At 39.0% G+C, this 27,701-nt stretch overlaps 1 protein-coding gene and 1 long non-coding RNA gene across 3 annotated transcripts in view; one reads left to right on the forward strand and one right to left on the reverse strand.

Annotated features, from left to right (window-relative positions):
• Positions 1-16,472: 16,472 nt before the first annotated feature.
• Positions 16,473-27,660, forward strand: LOC128315312 (uncharacterized). The gene is made up of 3 exons (XR_008298014.1): positions 16,473-16,991; positions 20,201-20,382; positions 26,343-27,660. It is a non-coding gene; the product is annotated as an uncharacterized LOC128315312 (long non-coding RNA).
• EFHB (EF-hand domain family member B) overlaps positions 24,576-27,701 on the reverse strand; it is a 53,690-nt gene continuing 50,564 nt past the window's right edge. The window contains exon 12 of one of the 2 annotated variants that reach the window (XM_027061939.2): positions 24,576-25,230. In XM_027061939.2, coding sequence (XP_026917740.1) covers positions 25,057-25,230 — 174 coding nt within the window. In that variant the 3' untranslated portion in view covers positions 24,576-25,056. The remainder of the gene's footprint in view (positions 25,231-27,701) is intronic. The other variant, XM_015079204.3, reaches the window with a different exon arrangement.

Below are 27,701 nucleotides of genomic sequence, written 5' to 3' on the forward strand. Positions count from 1 at the left end.
AGCTTCCTTCTCTATGTGGACCACTTCGTTTGCCCCAAAGTCTCACTACTTACTTCCCTTCTCACACCAACCATCAAGACGTATAAAGCCAATGTTCTATTCTCTCCACATCCATTCATCAACAATAAATAAGGGCATTTGTATTTGCTATTGTAAGAATTGATTTTCATACAGGTCATCAATGGGTGTTAAAACCATCGGGTAAAAGGTTGAAGGTAAACAGGGTATCTTAGTCTCAAAGTATTACTCCATAGATCATCTATTGATTACAATGCAGAAAGGTGATCTTTACAAGGAAGAAATCAAGGAGACAACATTTAACCAAATTTAAGCTATGATCAAATTTAACATCATCAATAATGGAACAAACTGATACATGCCTCTTGGCAACATGCACCAAGAATAATTCATTATAGCTTATGAATTACTCTTGTCAAAAATGTTTAACATGTATATAATCCTAATGAAACAATCAGATGAATCCAAATTCAGGGACACTAGTCTGGACTCTGAAAGTGTAAAGAAAAAAAAAGGGGGGGGCGCCTGAGTGGCTCTGTCAGTTAAGCGTTCGACTTTGGCGCAGGTCATGATTTCACGATTTGTGAGTTCGAGCCCTGTGTCGGGCTCTGAGCTGATAGCTCAGAGCCTGGAGCCCGCTTCGGATTCTGTGCCTCCCTCTGTCTGCCCCTCTGCTGCTTGCGCTCTGTCTCTTGCATTGTCTCAAAAATAAATAAATGTTAAAAAAAAAATTTTTTTAACGAAAAAAAGGAGGGGGGCGATTAAGGAGCAAAACTAATAAATCCACTGCATGAGTACACGATCCTTGGTTTAAAAGACAAAACAGCTATAAAGTACATATTGGTATAACTGCAGAAATTTGAATATGGGCTGTATGTTATGTATATGATATCTAATTAATTTATCTAACTTTTCTTGAGAGTAATCATTGTATTGTGTTTATACAGGGATGTTATGCTGTGTGAAACTTACTTCATATACACATAAAGATACACATACATACATACTCAGAGAGAAGAGAGGGTATGCAAATGTGGCAAAAGATTAACTAGTGATCTAGATAAAAGGTGTAAGGTGTTTACTACAATGTTCTTTCAACTTTTCTGTTAGTTTGACATTTTTCAATATAAAATGCCAAGGGAAAAGTATGAAAGAATGAAGTTGTTTCTTTTGGTAGTTAGGGAAGAAGGAGGCTGAGAAAGGATTTGTAACAGTAAAAAACATAGCAAGGAACATGGTATTTAAAATGGAAAGCACTCTACCTTCCAAGAGCTTCTCAAAGAAGAGTGATGCTGGTCTCTCGTTTGGACTGAAGGTCCTTCCCTCTCTTGCAGCAAGCAGGTGCTGATTCGTGAGATGTGTAGAGTGCTTCACAAGCACTTCACCTACAGTTTGCCATTTGATGCATTTGATGACCAATCTGTGAAGGAGGCAGGGCAGGTGCTGTTACATTCACTTACATTCATTTACAAGTGAGGAATCAGAACCCAAGAGAAAGGTTGTATTTGGCTCCAGTAACTACAGCTCAGTAAATGGCAAAAAGAGGTCTTAATTCCCATCTCCCCTTCATTCCTGGGTCAGTATTTGTCTCCACAACAACTGCTGTTCACAATACTATGACTATTCATTCATTCCATTGACTAGGGGGGCACCTGGCTGGCTCAGTGAGTAGAGCATGTGACTCTTGATCTCGAGGTCATGAGTTCAAGCCCCACGTTGGGTGTAGAGATTACTTTTAAAATAAATAAATAAATAAAGCCACATTATATTAAAAAAAAAAAAAAAAGATGACCATCACTTCATTGACTAGTATTTATTGTGTGTCAACCATATGTTCAGGATTACAGATAGAGAAAGCTGAATAAAATAATTATCAATAATAATCATAGAGCATTTATTCATTCAGTAAATTCTTATTAGCCTCCAAATACCAGGCATTGCACTGGGAGTGGGGATACCATGGTAAATGAGAACTTCTAAGAGAGCACAGTCCAGAAAGGGAGACTAGCTTTGGACACAATGTGAAAAATGCCATCAGAGTAGAATCACAAATGCTCTGGCCAAATAAAGAGTACTTCTCCATCCCTTACCATAATGATAATCCCACTTTATTGGAATTACTTGGTTTTTTGGTTTGTTTTTTTTTTTTTTAAGTTTATTTATTTTGAGAGGGAGAGAACACACGCCAGGAGGGACAGAGAGAGAATCCCAAGCAGGCTCTGCACTGACAGCAAGACAGCCAGATCCAGGGCTTGAACCCATGAACCAAGAGATCATGACCTGAACTGAAACCAACAGTTGGATGCTGAACCAACTGAGCCACCCAGACACCCTGGGGAATTACTTGTTTTAATAATATCCACCTTCCCCGGGCTCCTGGGTGGTTAAGTCAGTTGAGCGACTGACTGCTGCTTTTGGCTCAGATAACGATTCCATGGTTTGTGAGTTTGAGCCCCTCATCGGGCTCCACACATAGTGTGGAGACGAAGTTTCACTTATAAATTAGGGACAGTAAAAGATTAACCACAATAACTAATCATAAAATAGAACGGTTACAAAAATATACTGTAACAAACGTTTTGTAAATAGGGTCTCCCTCTCTCCCAAAATATCTTACTGTCCAGTACTCACCCTTCTTGTGACGTTGTGAGACCATCAAATGCCTACGTAACGAGATGCCGTGAGGTGAATGTCGCAGGCATTGTGACGTCAGAAGGAGGAGGACCTGCTTTCCCACCATGCTTGGCGGCAGGGAACCGAAACCCCGGAAAGCCGAACCGCTAATGAAAGAGGGCGACTTTATATGCGAAGCAGTGAGCAACCGTGTCAGAAACGGAGGAGGTGCTGAGTAAATACGTGGGAAATAAAGAAGGCAAGGAAGGGACCAGGAGGGAGGGGGTAGGATGGAAGGAATATCTCTGACCCTGAAATCCAATCTACCCAGTTTGGTTATACAAGATATTTATAACACCTCCTCTTCTCACAATCCATTTGCCAACCAGCAGTGGCCTGGCAGTGAGACAACGTCGCATTGTCTTTGATGCGACCGCTCCAGAGAGGTGAGGAAAGGAGGCAGTGTGGGTGAGGCATGGCCACAAAATCAGCAAACCTTATCCACCAGCCAATACAGCCTACAAATTCTCCGGAGGGCAAACCTTCATGAATTGCTTTAGGTATATCCATAGATATTTTAGGGCAGTTCACAGAAGAATCGTCTCAGTGCCCTGGCTTTATGCTCGGTTAAGAGCTAGGCGTTTCATCAGTGTTGCTATAAATTGAATTGAAAAGAGTTGTAAGGAAGGAATTAAGTCATCAGAACCATAGTATGTGTGCGTGTGTTCATCAATTACCTATATCTTCAAGTAAACACCCTGCAGAAAACCTAGCATGAGGTCTCAAATTCAAAGCTTCTGAGGCCTCCCGCAGATATCTGACCTGCGCCAAGCTTTCAATATTCCAGCAGATGAGGAAGAATATGATGCTAAAGAGTCCTTAAATATTTTTTCTAGCTCATACCTACTTTAAGGTACTTGATGCAGTTCTGTGATTAGAATTATCATTGTCATTCTAAAGAGAGTATAATTCAAATGCACAGGGTATCACATAACAATACATACCAAATCCTCGGGTGCTCGAACATGAGGATATGAATTGACCAGATCAGGAGGTTAAAGCAGAGCAGAGCTGTGGCAAAATCAAAACCAAACTGGGGCGTGATTTCCATGTTCTTGACACGTGGAGGCTTTCTACTTTCTGCAAATTAGAACTTCCCACAGTTTCCCAGCTTGGCTAAAATTTACTGCCTACTCCTCAAACCTGAATCCCTTGAAAGCAGAGCTCTCTCCTTTGTCAATTACACCTTTATGTGTTATTCCAAAAAAGGAAAAGATGAGCCCAGTTCTTTCTCCCTGCTTCCCTACTCCATTATAAAACTAAGCATACTCCGATATTGCACTGACTTCTTCAGATACCATATAATAAGGTAATGTTTATGGGTGAAAAAATCATTTAATACATTAATACATTTTCTCAAGGTTAACATTTTACTAAAATCTTTAATTTCCCAAAGCAGGGAGTGAAAAGAAAGGATGAAGTTAGTTAATACTAAGAAAGAATACTGATGTTTGCTTCTTAGGAAGCAAAGATGACCACTATTTTCTTTCAAATAAAGAAAACCAAATAGATTTCCTAAGATAGGGTAGGTGATCCAGAAATCATTTAGGATAATAATAATAATAATAATTTATTTAGGCATTACTATATAAGGTATATACTACTGTTAAGCCTTTTAACAAATAGAGAAATCATAGCTTGGAATGGTTAATACTTGCCCCCAAGGTCATAAATCTACCGAGTGATGGAACTAAAAGTGTAATCCAGGTAGTCAGATGCCCCTAGTGAAGGAATAAATTTCAAAGCAGAAAATAACAGTTTCTCACTGCAATGAAAATATATTTCCTTTAAACCTTGATGTAACTCATCTGTCCATAAATACAGGCAATTGTAATACACAGGAGGATCTGGCCTTAAAACATAGTTCCTGGCTCCATTTATATGATGAAAAATTTGGTTGTCAATATTGATTAGTCAGAAGTTATTTCCTTCACAGGCCAAAAGCATTTAAAATCTTCTGAAAGAGATAAACATCAAATTCTAAAGTGACATCCATTATTTACATAGTGATTGTGCACATTTTTGCCATTTCCTGGGCCCTTTACAATTTTTTATGGACCAGTACCTACCAGACATTCATTAAATGCTTCGTTAAATGAAATGAATGCATAAATGAGTAAGTATCACTGGCACTCTGTCTTGGGCAACTGCTTAAGACCAAATCTGACTGGGTGCTCTGATCCTTGGCTACTTCGATTACTTTTTGTTACCTAACAAATTACCCCCAAACTTAGTTGGTTAAAACAATAACAATTTATTATTGCTCATGATTCTACAGGTTGACTGTAGGTTCAGCGGGGCAGTTTTTCTGCTCCATGTGATGTTGGCTGAATCACGCATGTGGCTACATGCAGTGAGGAGCTGGGCTGGGGTGCCTCAGTGTTCTTTCACATGGGTTATCTCTGTCTCATCTTCTAGGAATTCTACACTCTGCCTCTCTGTGCCGCAGAGTTTCCTGGACTTCCGTGAAGCTGGTTCCAGGAGAAAGCCTTCCAAGAAGAGCAGCCCCAAAATGCAAACACTTACAAGGTACTCATGTGGTTGAACACACACTCAATGTGGGAGAGGACAATAGAGAGCATGAATCCAGAGGTGTGGTTTATTTAAGCAAATGGTATAATAATCTACCTCATAGATCAACTTGTTTCCACTCATCTCTTTCAGTACAAACTGGTCTGGAATAGTAGAGTTGTAATCATCAGGATCCTTTTAGTTAGAACAAAAACTCAACTCAGACAAACTAAAGTAAAAACCAAAATATATAGACTCATGTAATTATAAATTCAGGCATAGATGGATCCAGGTGCTCAAATACTGTGTCTGGGACTCTCTCCCCCTCCATCGCTTGGCTCTACTTGAGTAGACAATTACCTGTTGTGATTAGATCCCTGGCCGCAACCTCTTCTTGTTCCTTCTTTGGGGAGGAATTCCTCTATCTTGGCATTTTGTCTAGGTCTCTGTCTTCTGTGTGTTAGGAAAGTCTGCTGTATTTTCTGCTTCTGGGGGGTAAAAATGGCTATATTAAGAAGAGGTTGGAGCGGGGGGAGTAGGGGGACCCGAAGTTCCCTTGTCCCTCAAACACAGCAGTATTGAGGCCAAAGGACTTTGAATTCCAACAGTCCAGGCTGCAGAGTGACAAAGACGTCTCGAGGACCCACGGGGATAACCTGGCTGGCCACAGGTGCGTGATTGCAAACTGGGAGAGATAAAATGGGCCTCATGGGCATGGAGGGGAGGGACAAAGGGGAGGGACAAAGGGAAGAGAAAGGCTGGGGAAGCATAGGACTGTATCTGGACAAGAGAAAAACCACCAACGGGGACAGAGGAAGATGCAGTCTCTGTGGGGCTTACTCCAGGCAGGGAGCTGCCCAGTTCACACACCTGGTGGGAAGGGGAGCCAGCCTCCGGCTCGGTAACTACTTCAGAGGCACAGTCTGCAGTGGGAGAAAGCAATCCCCTCCCGGGAGTGCTGTAGTAGGAAGGCATATAACCTTTCAAAGGACAAAGACTGCCTGCACCCACCAGCCAGAGGCCATATATCGGCGGGGCGGAGCAGCACTTTCCCGGAACCAGGGCACATGGAGCCAGACCTCTTAAGACATCAGGGTTTAAATCCCAGCTGATCACCAGGGGAGGCACCGGGAGTCGGGAGTTGGCGGAGCGGGACAAACCCCCTGGTTCGTGCCCGCAGCACAGTGAGGACAGCCTGAACAGAGTAGTTTGGGACACCCAGTGGGTGGAGGAGAGACTGGGGTGTCGCCATTTTTCTCCCCATCACCATCAAGGTGGGGCTTCAGGGAACTGACAGTGGGCCCACAGGGGAGGCGGGGCCCACACACAGCAAACCACGCCCCTCTGCACCTGGTAACTGTGTATCTACTGGAGAGGGATTGACGCTGTGGAACCAGCCAGCCCCTCCTCCGGACCTGCACTGCCACGGGTTCCAAGGCACCCAGCGACTTTGCATTTTCTGAGTTAATTCTTGGACATATATACATATATATATTTTTTTTTTTTTCTCCCCCCTCTTCTCTTCCTTTTCTCCTTTTTATTTCTTCCCTCCTCTAGTCTGGTTATTCTGGTTGTTGGTTTGTTTAAGCAGACATATTTAATCTATTCTCTTTATACCTATTCTGTATCTCCTTCTTTATTTTCCCCCCTCTCTCTCTGGATTAAGCCATAGAGTTTCTCTGCCTGGTCAAGTTTCTTTCCTTTCTTTTTCCCCGCCCCTGTCATATCTCTTTTTGTATGGGATAAGGCCTCTTCCATCAACACCACCACCCCAGTGTTTTTGCTGTAGCTGGTGTTTTGGGTTTTTTTTCTTTTCTGGTTTGTTTGCTTGTTTTCTTTTCCTGGGCTACTTCAGCGAAAAAATCAAAGCACACTTGGTGGAGGGTCCAAAACATCACTACGAGTGAGGAGATTAAGCAACCAGAGTCACAACTACAGAGAACAAGTAACACCCTCCAAAAACACCTCCTGAAGGGCCAGGCCCTGGACAGTGTATGACCCCTCTTTAATATAGTAGTGCTTACAGGGGCACCTGGGTGGCTCAGTCGGTTAAGCGTCCGACTTCAGCTCAGGTCATGATCCCACGGTTCATGAGTTCGAGCCCTGCATTGGGCTTTGTGCTGACAGCTCAGAGCCTGAGGCCTTCTTTGGATTCTGTGTCTCTCTTTCTCTCTGCCCTTCCCCCACTCGTACTCTGTCTGTCTCTCTCTCTCAAAAATAAATAAAACACTAAAAAAAATTTTTTTAATTTTAAACTGTGTAGTAGTCCTCACAGTTGCAGGACACATAACAAGTTTTTAAAACACATAAGGGACAAAAAACTAGACAAAAATGATGAAACGGAAGAATTCTCCTCAAAAGAAATTCCAGGAAGAAATGACAGCTAAAGAATTGATCAAAACAGATATAAACAATATAACTGAATAAGAATTTAGAATAATAGTCATAAGATTAATTGCTGGGCTTGAAAAAAGCATAGAAGACAGCAGAGAATCTATTGCTGCAGAGATCAAGGAACTAAAAAATAGTCATGATGAATTTAAAATGCTGTAAATGAGGTGCAAAATAAACTAGAAGTGGTGACAGTGAGGATTGAAGAGGCAGAGGAGAGAATAGGTGAAACAGAAGATAAAATTATGGAAAAAGATGAAGCTGAGAAAAAGAGATAAAAAAATTCTAGACCATGAAGGGAGAATTAGAATACTAAGTGTTTCAATGAAATGGAATCATACCTATATGATAGGAGTTCCAGAAGAAGAAGAGAGAGAGAAAGGGGCTGAAGGTATACTTGAACACATCATATCTGAGAACTTCCCCAATCTGGGGGAAGGAAACAGACACTGAAATCCAGGAGGCACAGAGAACTCCCTTCAGACATACCTTCTGCATGACATATCATAGTGAAACCAGCAAAATACAAGATAAAGAGAGAATTCTGAAAGCAGCTAGGGACAAATGGGCCTTAACCTACAAGGGTAGACAGCAGACCTATCTACTGAAACTTGGCAGGTCAGAAAGGAATGGCAGAAAATTTTCAATGTGCTGAATAGGAAAAATATGCAGCCAAGAATCCTTTATCCAGCAAGTCTGTGATTCACAATAGAAGGAGAGATAAAGGTTTTCCCAAACAAAAACTGAAGGAATTCATCACCACTAAACTAGCCCTACAAGAGATCCTAAGGGGGACTCTGTGAGTGGAATGTTGCAAAGACCACAAAGGACCAGAGACGTCACTACAAGTATGAAACCTACAGATAACACAATGATTCTAATCCACATCTTTCAATAATAACACTGAATGTAAATAGAGTAAATGCTCCAATTAAAAGACATAGGGTACCCTAATGGATAAAAACAAACAAACAAACAAAAAACAAAAAAACAAGACCCATATATTTTCTGTCTATTAGAGACCCATTTTAGACCTGAGGACACTTTCAGATTGGAAGTGAGGGGATGGAGAACCATCTATCATGCTACTGGAAGTCAAAAGAAAGGTGGAGTAGCCATACTTGTATCAGACAAACTAGATTTTAAACTAAAGGCTATAACAAGAGATTATATCATAATTATGAGGTCTATCCATCAAGAAGAGCTATCAATTATAAATGTTTATGCACCAAATATAAGAACACCCAAATATATAAAACAATCACAAATATAAGCAATCTTATTGGTAAGAATGTGGTAATTGCAGGGGACTTTAATACTCCACTTACAACAATGGACCTCCAGAGAGGAAATCAATAAAGAAACAATAGCCCTGAATTATACGCTAGACCAGATGGACTTGACAGATATATTCACAACTTTTCATCCTAAATCAACAGAATACACATTCTTCTCAAGTGCACACAGAACATTCTCCAAGATACATCACATACAGTCACAAAACAGCCCTCAATAAATATAAAAGAAATGAGATCATACCATGCACATTTTCAGATCACAGTGCTATGAAACTTGAAATCAACCACAGGAAAAAGTTTGGAAAACCTCCAAATGCATGAAGTTAAAGAACATCCTACTAAAGAATGAATGGGTCACCCAGGCAATTAAAGAAGAAATTAAAAAGTATATGGAAACAAATGAAAATGAAAACACAACAGTCCAAACCCTTTGGGATGCAGCAAAGGCGGTCCTAAGAGGAAAATATATTGCGATTCAGGCCTATCTCAAAAAAACAAGAAAAATCCCAAATACAAAATCTAACAGCACACCTAAAGGAACTAGAAGCAGAGCAACAAAGAAACCCCAAGGCCAACAGAAGAAGAGAAATAATAAAGATCAGAGGAGAAATAAACAATATAGAATCCAAAAACAAACAAAAAAACAGCAGCAGCAACAACAACAAAGTAGAACAGATCAATGAAACTAAGACCTGGTTTTTTGAAAAAATAAACAAAATTGATAAACCCCTAGCCAGACTTCTCAAAAAGAAAAGAGAAAGGATCCAAATAGATAAAATCACGAATGAAAATGGATTTATCACAAACAATCCCTCAGAAATACAAGCAATTATCAGAGAATACTATGAAAAACTATATGCCAACAAACTCGACAACCTGAAAGAAAGGGACAAATTCCTAGACACCCACACACTACCAAAACTCAAATGGGAAGAAATAGAAAATTTGAACAGACACATAAGTAGTGAAGAAATTGAATCAGTTATCAAAAATCTCCCAACAAATAAAGAGTCCAGGACCAGATTGCTTCCCAGGGGAATTCTACCAGACATTTTTTTTTTTAATTTTTTTTTCAACGTTTATTTATTTTTTTTGGGACAGAGAGAGACAGAGCATGAACGGGGGAGGGGCAGAGAGAGAGGGAGACACAGAATCGGAAACAGGCTCCAGGCTCTGAGCCATCCGCCCAGAGCCTGACGTGGGGCTCGAACTCAAGGACCGCGAGATCGTGACCTGGCTGAAGTCGGACGCTTAACTGACTGCGCCACCCAGGCGCCCCTCTACCAGACATTTAAAGCAGAGTTAATACCTATCCTTCTCAAGCTGTTCCAAAAAATAGAAACAGAAGGAAAAATACCAGACTCATTCTATGAAGCTAACATTACCTTGATTCCCAAACCAGACAGAGACCCCACAAAAAAAGAATTACAGGCCAATATCCCTGATGAACATGAATGCAAAAATCCTCAAGAAGATATTAACAAATTGAATTCAACAGCATATAAAAAGAATTATTCACCATGATCAAGTGGGATTCATTCCTGGGCTTCAGGTCTGGTTCAATATTCACAAATCAATCAATGTGATACATCACATTAATAAAAGAAAGGATAAGAACCATGTGATCCTCTCAATAGATGTAGAAAAAGCATTTGACAAAATACAGCATCCTTTCTTAATAAAAACCATCAAGAAAGTCAGGATAGAGGAACATACCTAAACATCATAAAAGCCGTATATGAAAAGCCCACAACTAATGTCATCCTCAATGGGGAAAAATTGAGAGCTTTCCCCTTGAGATCAGAAACACAACAGGGATGTCCACCCTCACCACTGTTGTTTAACATAGTGTTAAAAGTCCTAGCATCAGCAATCCGACAACAAAATGAAATCAAAGGCATCAAAATTGGCAAAGAAGAAATAAAACTTTCACTTTTTGCAGACTACATGAAACTCTACATGGAAAACCCAAAAGACCCCACCAAAAGGCTGCTAGAACTGATACATGAATTCAGCAAAGTCGCCGGTGAGAATGCAAACTGGTGTGGCTACTCTGGAAGACAGGATGGAGGTTTCTCATAAAGTTAAAAATAGGCTGCCCTACAACCCAGCAGTTGCACTACTAGGTATTTGCCCAACGGTTACAAAAATACTAATTTGCAGGGACACATGCATCCCAATGTTAATAACACCATTATCAATAATAGCCAAACCATGGAAACAGCCCAAAAGTCTATCAAATGATGAATGGATAAAGAAAAATGTGGTATGCATGTGTGTGTGTATGTGTGTGTGATGGAATATTACCCAGCCATTAAAAAGAATGAAATTGTGCCATTTGCAATGACATGCAAGGAGCTAGAATCTATCTTGCTAAGCTAAACAGGTCAGTCAGAGAAAGACAAATACTATATGATTTCATGCATATGTGGAATTTAAGAAACAAAGAGGAACGTAGTAGAAAGGGTAAGAAAAAAAGAGAGAGAGAAGCAAACCATAAGAGACACCTTACTATAGAGAACAAAGAGAGTTAATGGAGGGAGCAGGGTGGGGGATGAGCTAAATGGATGGTGGCATTAAGGAGGGCACTTGTGATGAGTACTGGGTGTTGAATGTAAGTGATGAATCATTAAATTCTACATCTGAAACCAATATTACACTATATGTTAACTAGAATTTAAATAAAAACTTGAAATAAGAAACGAAAAAAGAAGCAAACAAACACAGTTACCATGTGATAAAAAAAAATCAATCCATGTTTAAATGGTCTTCATAGCTCACAGTCTCAGGAGAGAGCCCTCTATTGCTTTTGATTTCTCAAAAGAAATGATTTCCAGTGAGTCAGTGGAAAGGTTGCTTTTAGTCTGCTTTTTACTAAAAGTATAATAGTACCAATTGCTATTGCTGTATTAACAAATTTTCATAAAACTTAAGTGGCTTAAGATGACATAAAATAAAATTAAATTAAATTAAAAAGTCATTTTATGATCTCACGGTCTCTCTGGGTCAGAAACTTGACACTGGTTCCCTGGGGGAAGTTCTGGCTTAAGATTTCTCAAGTGGTTGTAGTTACATAGTGACTGGAGCTAGAAGTGAGGTAGGGAAATGGGGTCAGAAGGAGCAGATGGGAGTTGGCCAGGCATCTCTCTATATATATAGTTTCAGGGCTTCTCCATGTGGTCTTTCCACATGGGATAATTTGAGCTTCCTCATAGCATGATGGCAGTTGGACTGTTTACATGGCAGCACAGGACTCCAGCATACATATTCCAACAAACAAAGGAAAAGATGCATCATCTTTTGTGACCTAGACCTAGAAGTCATGCTGCATCACTTCTGCAGTCTAATTGGTTATAAGTGAGACATGAGAGATTTAAGAGAAGAGAAATTAGACTCCACCTTTTGATGGTGGGGCAAGTATCTATAAGAACATGTGGAGTGGGGGTGTCAGGTTGGCTCAGTCAGTTAAGTGTCTAACTCTTGATTTCAGCTCAGGTCATGATCTCATGGTTCATGGGTTCAAGCCCCACATTAGGCTTTACAATGACAGAGCTGAGCCTCCTTGGGATTCTCTCTCCCTCTCTCTCTGCCCCACTCCCGCTTGCCGTTGTTCTGTCTCTCTCTCAAAATAAATAAACAAATAGGACAAGTGGGCTTAGAAATATTCTTTTGGCCACCTTTGGAGAATGTAATCTGCCATAGCAGCCCTTATAGGGCTCTGGCTTGATTCAGGAACCTCATTTCTAATGTATACCTTGCATAGGCTCAGGTTATCATGATGTCATGCTACAAACATGTTTCTCTGATTTCAAATTACCTCTTTGTTTCAAGCATTCAAGGATTTCCATTTCTTTTTTTTTTTTAGAGAGATATGATTTAGTTGTGTTTCTATTCTCATATTTTATCCATCAGGCCCATGTGTTAGTAGTGGGAGGAGAAACAGCCCAGTTCAAATGCCCAAAACTGGATTACAACTCTGTTCCTTGTCTCTGGAAACTTCAGTCCCATTTGGCAAAGATTGCCACCAAGATTAAGTTTATTCTCAAGTTTTAACTTGAGACAAAAAAGCACATGGATTCTTTAGCTTACTGTTTTAGTTCTCTTGTCAAAGGTGAACCCAGATATAAGTACAATGAGTCTTGAGCAAAATAACTAAAGTAGAGTCACGCCTATATGTCAGTGAACTACAGAACATAAAAAATATGAAAAAGTCTTGAAAGCAAGAAGAGAGAAAAGATATATGACCTACAAAGAAACAGTCAGAAATCACTCATTTCAAAAGTAACAATGTGAATTAAAATGCAGTGAATATTGCCAACATGTTGGCCAACAATAATTATCAATTAAGATACTATACTGAACTAAAACATTATGTGATTGAAAATGAAAGTGAAAACAGATTAAATTAACAATCATTAGCCACATCAGAAAGAACTACTAAAAAGGAAAAGAAGGAAATTAAGTTCAGAAAGAAGTAAGTTGTAAGAAGCAATGATAAGCATAGAAATTGTAAACATACGGGGCATAAATCAGCTCATTCAGAAGTCCTTTCAAGTCATTAAGGTACAGACTAAAAAGAAGAATGGTCAAGACACATCCCTGATATATTCCTTTCAACATTTTATCTGATACATTAGGTGGTGTTTCATACATGTGCTGACCCTTGCAGAGGTAACCACAAGATCCTGGAACTCTATTAATCTCTATTAATTATGACAGGAGAGACAGAGAAATAATTACACGCAAACTGAACTCTCAAACTCATTTCAGTGATTGGTTTCATCCTTTTTTACTACAGTTCGTAAATTATGAAATATACTCCTTTTGGTATTCCCCTGTCTTTCCCTCCACCCAGATAGAGGTGCAAGTGAAAAGTTAATACAACACTTGTAGTTTTGCTTCAACATGTAGAGAGCTTAGAAGTCAAATCTCCCATCCTTACAATCTAAAAAAGCAAAACAAACTGAAAAACAACTTTTCCTGGGCCCATCAGGGAACTGACACTGCAGGGTAAACTGCCAATCCAAAATCTGGAGAGACAACAAAATCCAGAGTCACAGATGAGATCCGCTTCCCTGGAGGAGGAGCTGCTGGCACTAGAAGCTGGTAGGAAATGATCATTGTGACAAATTGCTGAGGCTGACAATTGAGCAGCCTGAGACTGAGAAACTCCTGGGGGCCACACTGTTGGGGGGGGTTCCCCCCACTCCATTGGATTTTACCTTCAAGAAAACTACCAAGTTCTCATGGTGAAGATCACAGAAAGACTGGGTGGATTTGGCAGAGGAAGGAGAATAATCATTATGAAAAATGTCCAAAGTGCTCTCTGTAACACAGGTCTACTTCCCAGGGAAAGAATGAAGCAGAGCTTTATCCCACCTGGGGGGGTGGGGGGGTCGGAGGATATTCCTCCTACTCCACCTCATCTAGCCCTCTGGTCTCATGTCAGGAGGGAAAAAAAGCTCTTCCACTCTATCAACACTTAAGAAGGTCACAGCCCTGAGACATAAAAGACTGAGGTTTCATCTTAAAGTTGTACAATGCTTCCCCTCGCCCATACCATACCAGCTCCCCAACAGGCCTCCACTATCACAGCAGGTTACAGATGAAGGAACTATGACATGCAGACTCTAAGACTTCTAGGGAAACCCAAAATCTACAGGAGAGAGACATCAAGGGCATTAAAGGAATATGAAGCCTCTGGTACCTATAGCTACAGCAAACATGAAATGCATAATATACACATATATATTTGCTTGCTCTATTAGCTAAGAGGGCATGGAAGCAAAGACACTCCAGTAGTAATTAGCACACTTAGTGCTCAGAACTTGATTTCCAATACCATTCTCTACTAAAAGGGCTGGTTAGGATTCTTTGGAGAAATGGCTAATTCTATACTGAGAGCACAAGTGCTATCCCTAGCCAGCCGCAGTGTAGCACTCAGAAGCTTTAGAAATGCAGAATCTCAGCCCCCGCCGGGGGATGGGGGCGTGGGGGAGGGAGTACCTACCAAGTAAGAAAATGTATTTTAAAAAGATCTATGGGTAATCTGTATGGATGTTAAACTTTAAAAGGTACTAATTTAGGGGCACCTGGGTGGCTCAGTCAGTTAAGCTAAGCATCCGACTCTTGACCTCTGCTAAAGTCTTGATCTCAGGATTGTGAGTCCAAGCCCCATGTTGGGCCTACCTGAATGAATGAATGAATGAATGAATGAATGAATGAATGAATGAATGAAAATAAAAGGCACTGACTTAGTGGCTACCAAATATAAATCGCCTATCCTCACCTCCCCCCAGCAAAATTCTTCTACTGGTAAATCTCAAGAATTTAGTTCTTCTGATAGACACATTTGCTACAAAAGTTGTTGAACTTACCAAAGATTCTAACTGTAAATATATTTCTACCAGGACCAAATTTCTAAAGAAATTTTTAACCTTACTCTAAGTTCTGTACTAGTTAACCATCCTAACAACTTAAAGAATTGGGATGGGCAGTGCCTTTTTAACAAGCTAAGTATGCATTAATCAGTTCAAGGTATTGATATACATGAGCTGACTCCAAGAGAGGGGGGAAAAAAAAGGGCTTTTTCCTCTGCCCAGGTGAAGGTGTGTTCACCTCTATCTACAGAGTAGAAAATCAGGCAGAGTAATTACAGGTGGAATAAGGACTATAAGCTCCAGATTACTCTCAGGAAACATTTCTGAGTCTAAACGCACCTTTTAATTAGCTCTTCCAATAGCATCATGCTAATTGGCTAATTTGGAAATGATATGAGACCCTGTGTGCTTTAAAGAAAATCTGTTTGTTGATATATTTATTTGCACCTGAGACTGTCTTATTGCTGGCAGGACAGATATTATTAAAACAGAATCACCTGCTTATTTTAACCAGATTTTTTTCAACGAACACACATGAATTCGATTATTCCTAGGGTTTCAGGAGGAAGTATTAGCATTTTGAGTGATAGGAAATTGCCACTTAGCTGGGAAATAAATGAGCTTTAAATAGATCCCATTATTTTTTACAAGGCTATTATTGTAAATGTTTCATAATAGAAGAAATGCCCTTCAAGTCTATCCTCATTGGTGGTTTATGGTTGGGGTGTTAACCTCTAAGTAGCCCAGCCCTTCACATCCAGCCACAGTGAGTTTTCATATTTTGACTATATAAAATAAAATTACCTTTTATTGGCCCACATAATATTTCCAACAAGTTTCTCTCTTTGTTACCTATGTTGTAAAGAAAATGTATTAAATTTATTTGCCTGGGCTAGGAAACTGGCTTTTTAAAGTTTTCATGGGTTTAATATATTTTACCTTTAACAAGACTATCTGAACACTATAGAAATATGGATTTAGGTGAGAACGTGGTGATATATTTGGATATTTATTTTTATCTCACTTGAATATTTCTCACTGCTTTACTTGTGTCACTCGGAGATAACATTTTATAATCCAAACAAGCCTCCACTCTAGCTTACTATTTAAAATTTTCCTTTCCAGCCTAATTACTGCCACTAAATAATAAAAGAAGAAACTGCATGGATCATCCTGGATTTCACAAAGTACAGTGGTAAAAAGTCTCCTCCCTCCAGTTTAACAGTCTTCTTTTTACTCAGTATTATTGAGCCTCTGCAGCTATTCTGCATGTGGGCTAAGGCTCCTCAGTAAGTTTGGAAATGCTAGGGTGCCCCCTACCGTTGTAAATGGGGAAGCATGTTTCTTTGCATCTCCATTCAGAGAACAGCATTCTCCTGAAAATGCTATTTAACCAAAGTTCAGATGCGGGATGGTTAGTCACGTGGTAAGTGGATGGATGGATGGATGGATGAATGGATGGCAAGAAAATAAGGATATATATGAAGCCCACCTGAGGATAAAATTTAAATATAGCTACTTAAATGTTTACCTGGTCTAGAGGTCTATCTATGGGGGGAAGAAGGGGAATTGAGTATTACATGACCAAAAATATTTGCGTGTGTTCTTTTCTAAAATAACAGTGTATATCTTTCATCATGATTTCAAAGGGATATGAAACCAGGGTCATTCTCTCTCTGTTACCTTCCCTGTCGTCTTTCTTGGTGGTATCAATATCCAGGTAGGTGATCCTTCTGCTTAACAATAGACTTCTCACTTTTTGTACTCCTTTCCTTCAATGATCCTATTCTCCACCTGTTTAAGTCATGCAATCCTATTATCACATCCTAGACATTGTCATCACCAACAACTACCACATACAGAATTTCACTTTGCAAGCATTCCACTTTGTGATCACCAACTCCTATTTTATATATAACTTTTTCATATATATATATATATATATATATATATATATATATATATATATATAAAAAACTTTCCCACAATTCTTTGACTGGGATAGCCCAATCCATTAATCCTGCCATTTTTCACTATCATTTATTTCTGAACTTCCTCTTTACTCATCTTAGTTTCCATGTTCTATCACTGGAATCAACTCCTTGCATACACTCAACTCCTTGGTCCCTTCCTCCCACCATTTTATTCACCAGGTTAAATTCCACCCCTAAATTCATATCTCCACTTATTCCAAATCTGAAGTGCAGCAGTTGCATATGAAGAAACTAACCAAAAAAGATACAAAATCAAGTGATTGGTCTCACTTTCAATTTATGATCACCAAATTCAGGAGGGCTGGCAATTTTGCTATATTATTGATAAATCATATTTTACCAAAATTTTAAGCTTATGTTCTTTGAAAGACACTGTTAAGAAAATAAAAAGGCGGGGCACCTGGGTGGCTCAGTCGATTGAGCAACCGACTTCAACTCAGGTCATGATCTTGTGGTCTGTGAGTTCAAGCCCCACGTCAGGCTCTGTGCTGACAGCTCAGAGCCTGGAGCCTGCTTTGGATTATGTGTCTCCCTCCCCCTCTGCCCCTCCCCTACTCTGTCTCTCTTTGTCTCTCTCTCTCAAAAACATTTAAAAAAAATTTTTTTAAAGGCAAGCTAAATATAGAATAAAATATCCACAAAACACATATCTGATAAAGGATTTGTATCTATAATACATAAAGAACTCACAAAACTCAATAATAAGAAAACAAGCCTTTTTAAAAAATAGGCAGTGAAGTGCATGCATGGCTCAGTCGGTTAAGCGTCTGACTCGATTTCTGCTCAGGTCATGATCTCATGGTTCGTGAGATCAAGCCCCACATGAGGCTCCAAGCTGACAGCACAGAACCTGCTTGGGATTCTCTCTCTCCCTTTCTGTCTACCCTTACCCTGCTCATGCTTTCTCTCTCTCCCTCTCTCAAAATAAATAAACTTTTAAAAAAACTAGGCAGCATGTTAGAATGTATACTTTACCAGAGAAGATATATGCATGGCCAATGAGCCCATAAAGGATGTTCAACATCATTAGTCACTACAAAAATGTAAATTAAAACCACAATGTGCTATTACTTCAGACCTATTAGACGAAAATAATTTTTTCAAACACAATACCAGGATGAACTAGAACTCTCATAAATTGCTGGTGAAAATGCAAAATGATAGAGCCATTTTGAAAACAGATTTTCAGTTTCTTATACAGTTAAGCATATGCTTACCATATAGCCCAGCAATCTCACCCATAGTTATTTTCCCGAGAGATGAAAACTTATGTTTACACAATACCTATTCACAAGTGTTCATAGCAGATTTATTCAGAATTGGTAAAGACTGGAAACAACTCAGATTTCTAACTGGTAAACAGGTAAATTGTGGTGTATCCGTACAGTGGAATATGACTCAGCAATAAAGAGTGAACTCCTGACCCATGCAATGACGTAGATGGATCTTAAAATCATTACTAAGTGAAAGAAGTTACTCTCAAAATGCTAGCTACATATTCCACGATTCCATTGATATGACATTTTCAAAAAGGTGAAAACTACAGGACAAAGAAACAAATGAGTGGTTGTGAGGGGCTAGAATGTGGAAGAGGAGATGTTTACCGCAAAAGGGTACCAGAGAATTTTGTGACGTGATAGAACAGTTCTATGTTGTGTTTGTGACAGTGGATCTTACTGCATGTAAATGACATCTCAATAAATCTATTTAAAAATTGATACATTGATGTCTGGGTAAGTCGGTTAAGTGTCTGACTTCAACTCAGATCATCTTGTAGTTCGTGAGTTCAAACCCCACATGGGGCTCTCTGCTGTCAGTGTGGAGCCCACTTTAGATCCTCTGTCCCTCTCTCTCTCTCTCTGCCCCTCCCCTTCTCCCTCTCTCTCTCTCTCAAAATAAATGAACTTTAAAAAAATAAATACTTTAAAAAAATAAAAAATAGAATAACAACATGAAAATGGATACAATGTATTATAAAATCAAGATACCAAATACCTAGGAATAAATCTAACAGAAAATGTACAATATCTCAACATGGAAAATTGAGAAGAACTACTGAAATAAAGAAAAGTTCAATGAATGTATGAATGTATCATATTTATTGTTTGGTAGTCAAAACTTTATAAAAATGTCAGTTCCCCCCAATTCATCTTTATACTCAATGCAATCACAGTAAGAATCCCAGTATATTGTTTGTGTACACATTTTTTTAAAAAATAATAAAATGAGGAGCTCTGCTCAAAGCATAGTGATAGACATGCCAGGTGGATTCTAAATTACCTAGAGCAGTAAGTCAGTGGGGATTATCGAATCTGCCAAAATCAATGACGGGCACTTACTTAAGAAAAAGAATCAGGGGGATGAGGACAAAACGAAGAAGTCAACATAATTATATTAATATATGGAGAACAAAATAGTACTTACAAGTAGGTGAGATGAGCTATGACCTGAATCAGGTCTTTTGACTCCTATTTATTGAGCTAAAATGGTTCTAGGTGCTCACATATGCCATCAAAGCTGCCTTACAAGGTCATAAGGGACTTATGTTATTTCCATTTTGTAAATAAGAAAGCCACAGCTTTGTAAGTTTCGGTGTCCTTCCTAAGGTCACGAATCCAGATTTGTTATTCATATCAAATGCTCTCAGTTTGCTCCTCAAGAAGAGTCTGATTGATAAACTAAAATTGCTAAGCATTTTATGACACCATGTGGCCAGATTTAGTGAAGCGTGAGGGCCTGAAGACCGTGTCATGCCAGGACCGTAATTCTTACAAATAGGAATCAAGAAATCAGCACTACTTTTCTGATGCAACACAATCTGGGGGAAAGGATGTCACTTTAGCAAAGAGTGGAAAAAAACTAAATGATGAATTAGAAATCATTGAAGGCATGGAACTTGATTGAGATGACAGTTCCTCATACTTTCTTAATATAGCCAAATACAAGATGTTCATCTGCATGAAAAGAAAATCTCCAGCATCATGCACCTCACAGCATCCCAAGCACCATGAGCTGTTTGATTCCAGGAGCTGACCTGGTGCAGTGCAGCTGGTTTCACGGTTGGGCTGTCCGCTTTTTGCTGAACCTTGGTCAGAGATGGCATACTGCTTACGGCAGGTTAGTCCACATATTAAAGGCTGGTTTTTTTACCCCCCAATTATAATTAACATACAGAGTTATATTAGTTTCAGGGGTATAATACAACTATTCAACAATTCTCTACAGTTCTCAGTGCTCATCAAGATAAGTGTAATGTAAACCTCTTTTTTTCACCCGTCCCCGCACCTACCTCCCCTTTGGCAACCTGGTTTGCCAAAGAGTCTGTCCTTTTGTCTTTCTTTCTTTATTAGTTTTGTTTCTTAAATTCCACATATGAGTGAAATCATACGGTATTTGTCTTTCTCTGACTGGCTTATTTCACTTAACATTACACCCCCTAGGTTCCTCCATGTCATTGCAAATGGCAAGACTTCATTCTTTTCATGGCTGAATAACATCCATAGGTATGTATGTATACCCACATACCACCTCTACTTTATCCATTCATCTATGGATGGACACGGGTTGCTTCTGTATCTTGGCTGTTTTAAATAATGCTGCAATAAACATAGGGGTTCATATATCTTTTTGAATTAGTGTTTTCATTTTCTTTGGCTAAATATCCAGCAGTGGAATTACTGAACCATATGGTAATTCTATTTTTAATTTTTGAGGACCCTCTATACTATTTTCCAGAGTGACTACACCAATTTGCATTCCCACCAACAGTGCACCCAAAGGTTCCTTTTTCTCCACATCCTTGCCAACACTTTTTTTTTTTTTGCATGTTTTTTTATGTTAGCCATTCTCACATATGTAAAGTGATATCTCATTGTGGTTTTAATTTGCATTTCCCTGATAGTGATTTTGGCCATCTTTTCATGTGTCTGTATGGCCATCCTAATTTCTTAGGAAAAATGGGTATTCGGATCCTCTACCCATTTTTAATTGGACTGTTTTTTATTGTAGTTTTAAATTTATTTTATTATTAATATTTTTTGGTGTTAAATTATATAAGATCTTTATATATTTTGGTTATTAACCCCTCATCTGATGTATCATTTGCAAATACCTTCTCTCATTCAGTAGGTTGCCTTTTTGTTTTATTGATGGTTTCCTTTGCTATGCAAAAGCTTTTTATTTTGGTGTAATCCCAATACTTTAATTTTCCTTTTGTTTCTCTTGCCAGAGGAGACATATCTAGAAAAATGTATCTATAGCTGATATGAAAGAAATTACTGCCCATGTTTTCTGCTAAGAATTTTGTGGTTTCAGGTCTCACATTTAGGTCCTTAATCCATTTTGATTTTATTTTTGTTTATGGTATAAGGAAGTGGTCCAAATTCACTCTTTTCCATGTAGTTGTCCAGTTTTTTCAATACCATTTGTCTTTTTCCCACTGTATATTCTTGCCTCCTTTGTCATAGATTAATTGACCATAAAAGCATGGGTTTATTTCTGAACTCTTTATTCTGTTCTATATCGATCTACAGTGTCTATTTTTGATGCAGGGTCTTTTGTGGTTCCATATGCCTTTTAGGATTATTTGTTCTAGTTCTGTGAAAAATGTTGGGATTTTCATAGATATTGCATTAAATATGTGGATATTTAATGCGTTGGGTAGTATAGACATATTAACAATATTTGTTCTTCCAATCCATGAGCACAGCATCTTTCCACTTGTGATTTCTTCAATTTCTTTCATTAATATATAGTTTTATAAATTTTTTTTTATGTTTATTTTTGAGACAGAGAGAGACAGAGCATGAACGGGGGAGTGTCAGAGAGAGGGAGACACAGAATCCGAAACAGGCTCCAGGCTCTGAGCGTCAGCACAGAGCCCGATGCGGGGCTCGAACTCACGGACCACGAGATCATGACCTGAGCCAAAGTCGGCCGCTTAACCGACTGAGCCACCCAGGCGCCCCAATATATAGTTTTCAAAATACAGATCTTTCACCTCCTTGGTTGTTTATTTCTGGGTACTTTATTATTTTTGGTGCAATTTTAAGTGGGATTGTTTTCTTAATTTCTCCTTCTGCTACTTCATTAATAGTGTATAAAAATGCAACATATTTATGTATATTAATTTTATATCCTGTGACTTCACTGATTTATCAGTTCTAATAGTTTTTTGGTGGAGTCTTTAGGGTTTTCTATATTTAGTATCATGTCAACCGTAATTAGTGAAAGTCTTACTTTTTCATTACCAATTTAGATATCTTTTATTTCCTTTCCTTTTTTAAAAAAAAAAAAGCTTATTTATTTTGAAAGAGAGAGAAAGAGAGTGCAGAGGAGGGGCAGAGCAAGAATCCCAAGCAGGCTCCATGCTGTCAGCACAGAGCCCAATGCGGGGCTTGATCTCATGACTGCAAGATCGTGACCTGAGCCGAAATCAAGAGTCAGACCCTTAAGTGACAGGACTATTCTACATTTTTGATTTGTGGTTATCATTAGGCTTATATATAACATCTTATGCACATAGCAATATTGTCAAACATAGGGTGTGAACCCATTCTAAAAGCACTAAGTTTTTACTCCCCACCAACCATGTTTTATGTACATAATGTCATACTTTGCAACCTTTTATTTTGTGAATCCCTTGACTGACTTTTGTATAATTGATTTTACTGCTTTTGTGCTTTAACCTCCATACAGTTTTATAAGTGATTAATCTACTTTTTTAGTTTTTTTTTTTTAAGTTTATTTATTTTTGAGAGAGAGAGAACATGAGCAAGGGAGGGGCAGAGAGAGAGGAAGACAGAATTCCAAGCAGGCTCTCCACTGTCAGTGCAGAGTCCAATGTGAGGCTGAACCTGAGCTGAAATAGATATGTAACCAACTGAGCCACCCACGTGCCGCTTGTCTAACTTCCTGTGTTTGGTTTTATGTATTACGAGAGTCAGTTATGTCCCTTAGTCTTGAAAATAGTGGCTTTATGGGGCGCCTAGGTGGCTCAGTTGGTTGCATATCTGACTCTTGATTTCAGCTCAGGTCATGATCTCACGGTTCATGGGTTCCAGTCCCACCTCAGGCTCAGTGCTGGTGGCATGGAGACTGCTTGGGATTCTCTCTCTCCCTCTCTCTCTGCCCCTCCCCTGCACTCATGCATTCTCTCTCTCTGTCTCTGTCTCTGTCTCTCTCTCAAAATAAATAAACTTAAATATTTTTTTAAATAAATTACCCATATAATAAATGAATTATAAAATTACATTTTCTAGAGAATGGGCAATTTTTTAAACTTTAGGTCTCTCTCTCTCTCTCTTTTATAAGTAATGGTAGACTACACTGTAACGATAGTATCTTAAACAGTAATTTTTCATACTAATAGACAATGAACAACAAAATTCAAAGTCTGTCACAGAAAAACATCGACGGAATACATTTTATTGATAATTCAATTAATCAAGTTGTATTACTAATCAAGCTTCAGTGGTGGCTTTAACCCACACTGGTGCTTTTGATGTACAGGAAGAACACACTATGCTGAGGTCACACCTTCTCACCATCCCTGCTTCATCAGGCCAGAGCATCAGCGGGCCAAGGCATGAGAGGAAATGATTGTGTGCAATTTGCTACTAAGAGTGCTCTAAAGCTGCAAGTAATGGTGGGTCAGCTGTGTCCTCTTCACATACTTTAAGGGCAATATGCTTTTCTGGCCATAGGAAGACTTTTTTTTAAGTTTTTATTTAAATTCCAGTTAATTAACATACAGTGCACATAGATTTCAGGTGTACAATACCTGGTGCTTATCACAAGTGCACTTCTTAATCCCCATCACCCATTTAACCCATCCCTCCACCCACCTTTCCTCTGGTAACTATCAGTTTGTTCTCTATAGTTAAGAGTCTGCTCCTTGGTTTGCCTCTTTTTTTCCCCTTCACTCATTTGTTTTGCTTCTTAAATTCCACATATGAGTGAAATCATTTGATATGTCTTTCTCTGACTGACCTATTTCATGTAGCATAACACACTCTAGTTCCATCCACATCAGTGCAAATGGCAAGAATTCATTCTTTTTCATGGCTGAGTAATATTCTAGTGTGTGGGGGGGTATGTGTATGTGTGTGTGTGTAAACACCACATCTTCCTTACCCATTCATCAGTTGATAGACACTTGGGCTCTTTCCATAATTTGGCTAGTGTGGATAATGCTGCTATAAATGGCCATAGGAATATTAAATAGCCATTAAAATAGCCATAGGAATATTAAATAGCCATTAAAACTAATGGCTATCGTGTCATTGTTGGAACCCCAGCTTTTCTTCTCTAAATTCTGCTCCTTGTGTTTGTTTTCCTCAGATGCTAACACGGATTGAAAGCTTGCTAAGCTTACATTCTGTCATAGTGGCACCTCAAGAGAAAAATAACAAAAGATTGAAGGCAAAATTTTGTCAACCTAGTATCACAAACTAGACTTTGAATTTCATTCAACCAACTAAAATGCATAGACTTCTTAAGCATCTGTCTACAATGCTTTCATTACAAACATCTACATCATTCTGAACTAGGCCTTTGGTGAGATGAAAGATTAACTCTAAGTGCTCATCAAGTTGTTTGGTGTTTTACAGAAAACAATACAATAAATCTTAAACAATATAATAAATCAAATTTATTAGCAATACACATAGGCATACGAGTCCTACTTCAGTGACTACTGACATCTAACATATCTAAAACCAGAATGGACTCAACATTTTAATGAACACAGATTTAACATTTCTTTTTTTAAATGAATGAACTCCAAAAATATCACATGGTTGTTTTACACTTGATCCGGTCTGCATGTTGTAGCTCATCCAGAACATTTCTGATGGTCTCTACAGAAACTTCTCCTCTGTGATGTTTTTTTGATGCAAGATTCCATACATTTTCAAATTCTTCATCAGAAAGCCTGACACCAATGTTACATAATATCTCTGCAATCTAGGGGAAAAATTGAAAGTCAGACTGAGATCTATGTTTTTAAATTTGTATTTTAATATCTTTAATATTTTTAGAGTGCCTGGGTGGCTCAATCAGTTAAGTATCTGACTCTTGATTTCAGCTCAGGTCATGATCTCATGGTTGGTGAGATCTTAATGAGCCATGTTGGGCTCTGCGCTGACAGACTGAGATTCTCTCTCCCTCTCTCTCTGCCCCTCCCCCACTCACACTCTAACTCTCTCTCTCAAAATAAATAAATAAGCATTAATGCAATTAAGAGGGTATTCACCTATACTAACCCATATATAAAATTACTTTCAACTATTTAAGTGTTTCTGGTTATTTTAAAAGGTAGTTGGTGCCTGAGTGGCTCAGACGGTTAAGCGTCTTTGGCTCAGGTCATGATCTCACAGTTCGTGGGTTCAAGCCCCATGTCGGGCTCTGTGCTGACAGCTCAGAGCCTGGAGCCTGCTTCGGACTCTGTGTCTCCCTCTCTCTCTGCCCCTCCCCTGCTCGCACTCTGTCTCTCTCTCTCTCTCAGAAATAAACATTAAAAAAGTTTTTTTTAAGGTAGCAGCCAAATTCAAGCAGAAAGAATAAAAAGAGAAGACACATTGGATTTAAGTTCCATCTCACTCACTTCTTGTCACTAGGATCTTGTGTATGTCAGGTAAACCCCTTGAAAATTCCCTTCTCTAAAATAGGATCATTTATAAAATGTCCCTAACTGGCCCGATATAAACTTTACAGTTGTGAATGTGCAAATGCCAGAGAGATAAAGCATGCATGAACAACTGAGCAAACTAAAATCTGAACATACTGAAAGCCAGCAAACTTTGGTTAGCAACCGCTCTGCAATGATAATTATTAAGGGAAAACATAAGGAAGGAAAGATAAGACATAGAAGTAGAAAGAAATGTTAGAGTGAGTAGAGGAAATAAAAGATTTGAAAAAAAATTAAATTTAAAGGAGGAAAAACATTTATTATGAAGCACACAGAAAAAAAAAAAGCAGAGGGAAATAGAAAGAAAGGTTAGACAGTGAATAGGAAAGCCAAAGAAACAGAAGAGTTGCAGAATACATCTATTAAGCGGAATCTTAACAATTTAAAGATCCTGGAGAAATGATGTGCCCTCCTGGGAAATTAACCGTATGATCAACTACACTTGAAATTCAGAAGAGCTGCAGAAGCTGCTCTTCTGCAAAACACCTCAGTGCCCCTGTGCAGAACAGCGTTTTCCTGCTGCCCCACACACAGTGACAGGTAAGGAGTGTCCCCACAGAGTCAACTCCTGAAGTGGCCTCCTCCTCCACTTCCTTTCCCCCTCCTCAGGAGGCATCCCTCCCTTAGGTCCCCATTCCATTGTAATACACAGATTAGCTGATCTTTCCAGAAACCCGTCCATTCTCACTCCAACCACTCATCTGGGTTCTTTTTTTTTCCAGATGTGTGAGACAAAGGATGACTTCCTAGTTAAAAGAATTTTAGGCAACATGCAACAAGCAGGAGATTTTTGTTTCTTTTGGCAACCCTGAACTTCTATTTCATATGGCCGTTGGAGTAATTAAGGGATGTGAAAACACAGTCTGGGGTGTCCCTTCTCTGATCCCCTGGGGTGGTCCCAAAGGCCAGGCAAAAGGCCTCTCCTCTGAGTTTCTCCCTTCCTCTGTCCCCTACCTCAGTGGGGATGAATTGTTAGAATGAATCTGTTATAATTAAGGTAGGAATTAGTAAATTTTCAAGTAATCAACTCTTCATCTGAAGTCTCAGAAAGCATCATATGTCTACATGTCTCCTCATATCATTCCTAGCTCTGGATATGAGAGTTCTGAAGCAGCAGTTGTGTCCTAGATTACACGCTGCCTTCCACGAGTGCAGATCAAGCAGGCTGACCATGCATTGCTATTAATCTTTGGCCCTAAGAACCCTAGTGGCTATTCTGATGTAGCTGGTCACTCCTGTTTTCTAACCCACCTAGGAAGAAAATCACCTGGAATATGAGGACCATGTTTTCTAACAAACAAAACAGAAACAAGATACATGGGCTGACAAAGGACGTGGCAACAGGATGGAATATTTTAAATCAGATAGCAGTATATAAGGAGGGTGGCAGAGTGGCCCTTCTCATGCCTACTCTTTGGTGTTGGAGATATAAAACCATGAGATACTTACACAAGGAAAGGAGTGATCCCTTTTGATTGAGTTCCTTAGGAAAACATTTCTTTTTATACATAGGTCCTAGTGGATGTATCATATGAGAGTAATGTTTCCTATCACAGAGGAAACTCTGCTCCAAGAATTGTACCAAAATGTCACAACCAAACTAAATAGTATCCTTAAGAATCCTCTATTTGGGGATCCTGATGACTTTTGTAACATAAAAGCTCAACTTTTTAAAAGTCTAAAATTAAATAGTTGTTGATAAATAAGCATTTTCATCTTTGTTTATGCAAAGTTGACATGTCTTTCA

Source organism: Acinonyx jubatus, chromosome C2, assembly GCF_027475565.1.
Source record: "Acinonyx jubatus isolate Ajub_Pintada_27869175 chromosome C2, VMU_Ajub_asm_v1.0, whole genome shotgun sequence".
Taxonomy (NCBI): Eukaryota; Metazoa; Chordata; class Mammalia; order Carnivora; family Felidae; genus Acinonyx; species Acinonyx jubatus.